Here is a 6000-nt window from a genome sequence, read left to right as displayed (position 1 = left end):
TAAGTCAACATATAATATCCAAAATAACATATGCCAAAACTTGTTACTGTCTAAATATGCGTATGTCACTTTGCATGCAACCTCCCTTACTAAATTTAATATAATGATTAGAATATCATATTTTAAATAAATCAAACGTTTAAATAAATAACTCATTATTTATTTATTTGTTTAAAATTGGGGCCGATTTTTTTTTTATAGATGTGGATTGCGCTAAAACTTATATGCAACTTTTAACTTATCAATTAACACATTTTTATGGAACGCCTGCAAAATAATTTGTAGAAGAAAAATATGTATGTGTGATATGTTCCTCTTCACTAAAGACGGAAAGCATCACAGTAATGATAATATAAAAAAAAAAGTATATTATTATTATTATTATTATTATATTATATCAATCATTATAAAAAATATTTAATAATAATTTAAATTAATATATACACAATATTTTAATAATTTATTATTATTTAGTACTTTAATTATTATCATTATTCTAATTAAAATATAATATATGATATTAATCCATTTAATGAATATTAAATATAATTAAAGAAAGATACCCATGCATTAGTAATTATAGAAATAACAGTGCAGAAAAAAAGGAAAGTGCAAATGGCAGGAATTAGAAGACATTAGCAAGAGCAATAATCTGGCTGCGAGATTTCAAAGTTGAGAAATGATTATTCACACATAAATTTTTTATATTTATTTGATATTATTTTTTTTTTATTTTTTATTTTTTTTCTTGAAAAATTACAAAATTTAATATTTTTTGGATCATTTTATCCTTTTATTATATGTCAAAAGAAAAAGTCTTTTTAATAATATTTTTTTAACAACTTTTTGACAATGCATACATGAGTGGTCCGTTTTAAATATATTTTTAAATATAAATTCAAATAGACTAATAAAATAATGACACGTGTTCTGTTATCAAAAAGTATTGTCAAAATATCATCATCATATATCAAATAAATATAAAAGTGTCTCATGATGTTATTGCTCTTCAAAATTTAGTAATAAGGTACATTTCAAAGTGACGAAGAAAACATTAAAAAATATATATGTTGAGGAGGCAGTGATGAAAGTTTATTGTTCTATATGGAAAGAGAAAAGAAAAAAGAAGACTACAAGCATATCCTAGTGATGATGAAGAAGCTACTTGGCAGAGCCATTGGGCAATGCATCAGATTTTGGTGCCATAGCAGAAGGGTTTAGCTCCTCCCAAGCTTCAATCCAAGTTACCATGTTATCTGCAAGCTTGTTGAAATACTCATCAACCTTCCCAAGTTTTGCCTTCACTTGCTTCGAAAGTTCAACGTAGCATTTCTGAGCTGTTGTGCATTCCTTGGGAAGAGAAACAGATTGGAAAAATGGAATCAGCTCTTCTTGCCAGTAAATTCCTTTGTACTCCTTCTTCAGGTTTACAAATGGGTTGCTCTCTTTGCTGTGCCACACGTAAGGCAAACCTGTCTTCACGCCGAATCCTAGATGATCACTTATCACCTACAACAGTGTCGATTTTTTCAGACAATCTTCTACAAACATGTCCCCTTTTTAACATGATGTTTGGAATACAATACCTTCATGCACCAACCAGCCCACATGGCCTCATAGCGTCCAATAGGTTGACCATCTCCCATCAGTCCAAAGTACATTGCAGGACCAATTAATTCACGGTTGAATGCCAGATTCATTCCACACATGGGAAACAGGGTTCCCTTTGGTATGGTCATTACTGCATCCACATACCTTAAATACAAAAACCAAATTTAAGTATTATTTTTTTTCAACTTTTCTTCAAAAACATTTGACCTAAACATTCATCGTACCTGGTGTTCCTCTCCAGAGGTTTGACAAGCTGAGTTGGGGCATCATAATCAGGAATGTTGAGCCAGAGGCCATGAGAAGCAGCTGTAGGAACACCTTCACGCAGACTAAACGGGTATCCACGGACAAAATCTGTACCCTCTCTAAACGGATCGTAGAGGGTGTTGAAAAAAAACGGGGTTGATGGAGTCAGAAGGTTCTTCAGATGCTGTTCAAGGGCGTTAATTTCTTTCCCAGATGGATCTTTTGCAACCTGAAAAAGGAGAGAAAGAATAGAAACAATATAAAACTGGAATCTGACCCTCATTCCATGACTATGACGAAATCTAAGAAAAAGTGTGATACTGACAAAGCAATCATCGTCGATGGTGAAGATGTACTTCTTCTTGGAGAGCAAGAAGCCGAAGCAACGGCATGCAGAGTCCTTGAAGGAAATGCAATGGCTCTTGGAGCCCAGAATGCGGTTGATGTCGTTACGGTTGTAGAGTTCGTAGTCGAAGCCTTCGGGGACCTTGATGCCCTTAGAAGGGTCACCGTCCTGCACTATTATGAGGTGGTAAGGCTGAAAGAACGCTCTCCACTTCTCCAAGAACTCCAGGTTCCTTATTGTGGGGATAACTATGTCCACCTCCTCCTTCAGAATCGCCGTCGCTCCTGTTTCCGACATACCTCTCCGATAAACCACAACGTTGTTTCGAGGATGGAACGGTGGTCTTTGTTTCCAATGCTTTGGAGTTCATGGGGTTTTTGTAGAACAATTAAATTTATTTTATATAAAAGGAAATACCTATAATTAAATAATTCACTTGCTAATTACTTATAATTACGAGAAGAATTCCTTGTGGTATACGTCATACACAATGTCAACATTGTCTAGGAGAAACCAATTAACGTTAGTGTTCATCAGCTAGCTGGACCTGTGCTGTTGTCAGCAACATATTTCTATGATCATTCTCTCTGACCAATTTCTTAATTGACCCTGTAACCATATGCGTAAAACGATTAAATGACCACGTAAAACTTGTATGGTATGATTAACTTAAAGGCCAATTATACGTTAATACATATTCTTTAACAATATTTAGATACAACATATGCGTTATTTTAAAAATTTTTATATTGGGTTTGAAATATATCAATACAATTATAAAAAATAATATATATTATATTAAAATATTGTAAAAAAAAATCTATGTCAAAATTTTTTTTTTTTAATTTTATTATAGTCGAAAGATGACAAATTTCATGCTTATTGCTTAACCAATAACTTATTTATTTATTTATTTTGAAGGTTTAATAAGGAATAAATTTTAAAATAAGGTAAGTTGTTGAAAGTTGGCCTGTAGTAAGAAAGTCCCTTATTATGGGCTCACTGTGAAGCCCACATACTTGATACCACACAGGTATCTTAAAAGAGATACTTGTAGGCATCGACATACGTGATATTAGTATTTTTATAGATTATTGGTTAAGTTTAGACAAGACAAAAACAATAGTTATAAATATCCTATGTTTGGATACAGCTTGTTATTTAGTAAGTATTTATAAAAAAATTTATAGCCATTGATATATGATATTAAGGGATATATGAAATATAGTTATATTATTGAGATTTGATTATATATTTTGTTAATATATAATAATTATTTAATAAATATTTTTGTGAATATTATTTATCTATTTTAGGTTAATAATATTGATTGAGTTTTGTTGGAGTTATGTTATTGTCCAAGTAACTTATTTGTGGATATAACTTATGTTATTTTTTAGACAATTTAAGTGTTGCGTTTATAAGCATAACTTATGATATCGTATAAATAACTTGGGTGTCATGTTTTTAGACTTATTACTATCTTGATAACTATGCTGGCTTGATTTGTATTACCATTTAGGTAGACTTTGTATGTGTGGGTGTTTTAGGCAAGCTTTTTTATAGTGGATGTTTCTTCTTGTGCATGTGTAAGAGGAGCCTAAGGAAGGAAACTCCACTTATGCTTGTTGTCTTCTTTCTTCTTGCAAGTCTTTTCATCCTGTGACTTTTTTTCTTTATGGTTATTTTCTGCAAAGTTATGCAGCCTATGATCATACTTGTGGCATTACTAGTTGTAACCATTGTTAGCATAATTAAGTAGAAACAAACAACAAAACAAATAAGATAAGATAAACTATCCCAAGTAAACAAATTTTTATGGGATAAAGTGTTTGTTTATCTCTTAAACGTTTGTCTTTATGCTCTCTTAAACATTTTATCAATGAATGTTTGTCCTCATACTTATTTCCTTTTAAGGTTTGTCTTAATTGACCTTAGAGATTAGTTTTCTATTAAGTTCTTCTAGCTTGTAGCATTTGTTTTAGAGGGTGTCTGTAATGCAATCATCCTAACTGAGTGCAAGTTTTCTTTTTGTTTAAAGTCTCGAGCATCATTGCACTTTCTTCAGACTAGGTTTGTCTTTTGGAACGTTCCTTCTTGAACCCGAGTATTTTAAGGTCCAATTTTTAGTTGCTTAGCCGTTGCTTTTCTTACATGACTATTTGATCAAGTTTGATATCCTAACTCTCTCTTTGAGTTCATTGGGTTTTCCTTCATTTGGTTACTATTTTATGTACATGAACTGACAGTGCAAAGATCTCTTACCAAGCTATTCATGGTGTTAGTGTCAAGCTTTTCCTATATTTGGGCTTTGAAACACTTATTGCTCTTGTACTTTGGTATTGGAACATTGAGTTGCTCTATACTTGGATATTGTCAAGTCAAGTTGCTTTTGTACTCAGGCACTGAATCGCCGAGTTGTTCGTATTCGGGTACGAAAACACTAAGTTGCTCCTATATTCAGATACTGGAACACTGAGTTTCTCATGTACCCATTGTCTACTTTGTTGATCTCGATGTTTTATAAAGATCAAGATTATTCTTTACCTTTGTGGTTGCTAGAGTGATTAGGTCACTCTCAGCATTTAGATTGGCAAGCTTCTTCCAGAGTGGTTTGTGTGAGATTTCACTACTCGGACGGAGTTCGACGATTGTCTCTTGCATTGTTTATGTTAGGAAGGGTTTTTCTTTCTCCATTTTGTCAAGATTTTGGTTCCTTTACTAACATGTTGTATTGTCATACAACTTTGTGCTTGTTGCTTCTTCTCATATTCGAGTTTCTTATCACTTGTCCCAAGTTTTTTCTTATATCGTGTACATATTGATTTATCAAATTTCTCATGGAGATTAAGGATTTTGTAACCATGTGATTTGTAAATTATCATAAAAAATTTACTTTGGAATTATTGTAATCGATTCTTAAGAGTTAAGTTGTTGCCAATCTCAAAGTCGTGTGTGATCGAGACGACTTTCTTGTGACTGAAGTTATGTGTTTTTAGCATGACTTCAATGTTGTGAATATGTATAAATTAAATTGAATAAATAGTTCAATATTTGTTGTGTACTTGTTCGATTACTAAATTGGTTTAAAAAAAAAGTGAATATATAGAAGTGATATAGTTTATTTTAATTTCATATTGAAGAACATAAATTCATACATGTGTGACACAACAACATGCATGCAATGGTACATTAACCATATGTTATCAGTTATATTTTACTTCCACAACCATCATCCAAGGATAATGTGAGTGAACTTCCTTACAATTTTTTCTTATTTACTTTCACTTAACTAAAAATTTCCCTTTTCTACTACAATATAACAAACCACAAAAGCCAATTAAACCTCAAGCACTAACTCATTATCACCATGTTGGGTCTTTTTCATATATTGAACAATTTCATCAACACTCATTTGGTCAGTCTAGTTTTCAAAAACTGCTTAACCTTATACGTGGATCACCATTAAAAAATGTCTTATCGATCTTCTTAGCCGCAAGTTCCCTACACGTATAACATTTTTCCTTCACAACGAAATATTTCTTCTTGTCCAATACAAAATATGTTTGGAACTTTGGCATCAACACATCCATCTACATACAATTCCACATATTATTGACCCACATCCATCTAAATACCCTAGAATGTTGATCAGAATGAAAAGATGGAGACAATGATGATGATTCAATTCCACCTCCTCAAATAAGACCTACACGACAAAAAAAAGACCTCAATATAACATGTCATTCCATAAATAATTTCTTTTTCCATATGTAACAAACAATGTAATCCTTCAA

General features: G+C 31.9%; 1 protein-coding gene across 2 annotated transcripts; it reads right to left on the bottom strand.

Annotated features, from left to right (window-relative positions):
• Positions 1-996: 996 nt before the first annotated feature.
• LOC106755894 (alpha-1,4-glucan-protein synthase [UDP-forming]-like) lies at positions 997-2534 on the bottom strand. Of its 2 annotated transcripts, XM_014638121.2 has the most exons (4): positions 2183-2534; positions 1836-2086; positions 1587-1755; positions 997-1509 (listed from the first exon to the last, which is right to left on the bottom strand). In XM_014638121.2, the coding sequence occupies exons 1-4, from the start codon at positions 2498-2500 to the stop codon at positions 1162-1164; spliced, it is 1086 nt and encodes a 361-aa protein (XP_014493607.1). In that variant the 5' UTR covers positions 2501-2534; the 3' UTR covers positions 997-1161. The 2 variants fall into 2 exon arrangements, with proteins under 2 accessions (XP_014493607.1, XP_022631770.1); XM_022776049.1 differs by having other exon boundaries at positions 1836-2534.
• Between the last annotated feature and the right edge of the window lie 3466 nt (positions 2535-6000).

The sequence above is a fragment of the Vigna radiata genome, chromosome 2 (genome assembly GCF_000741045.1).
Source record: "Vigna radiata var. radiata cultivar VC1973A chromosome 2, Vradiata_ver6, whole genome shotgun sequence".
Lineage (NCBI taxonomy): Eukaryota > Viridiplantae > Streptophyta > Magnoliopsida > Fabales > Fabaceae > Vigna > Vigna radiata.
Note: the sequence above shows the minus strand (reverse complement) of the source record. Positions and strands in the feature narration are given on the sequence as shown.

Coding starts and splice junctions, on each gene's coding strand:
- LOC106755894 (XM_022776049.1), bottom strand. CDS start 2,500: ATGTCGGAAACAGGAGCGACGGCGATTCTGAAGGAGGAGGTGGACATA. Junction 1,756..1,835: donor CCTCTGGAGAGGAACACCAG/GTACGATGAATG, acceptor TTTGTATTTAAG/GTATGTGGATGCAGTAATGA. Junction 1,510..1,586: donor GGGCTGGTTGGTGCATGAAG/GTATTGTATTCC, acceptor ACACTGTTGTAG/GTGATAAGTGATCATCTAGG.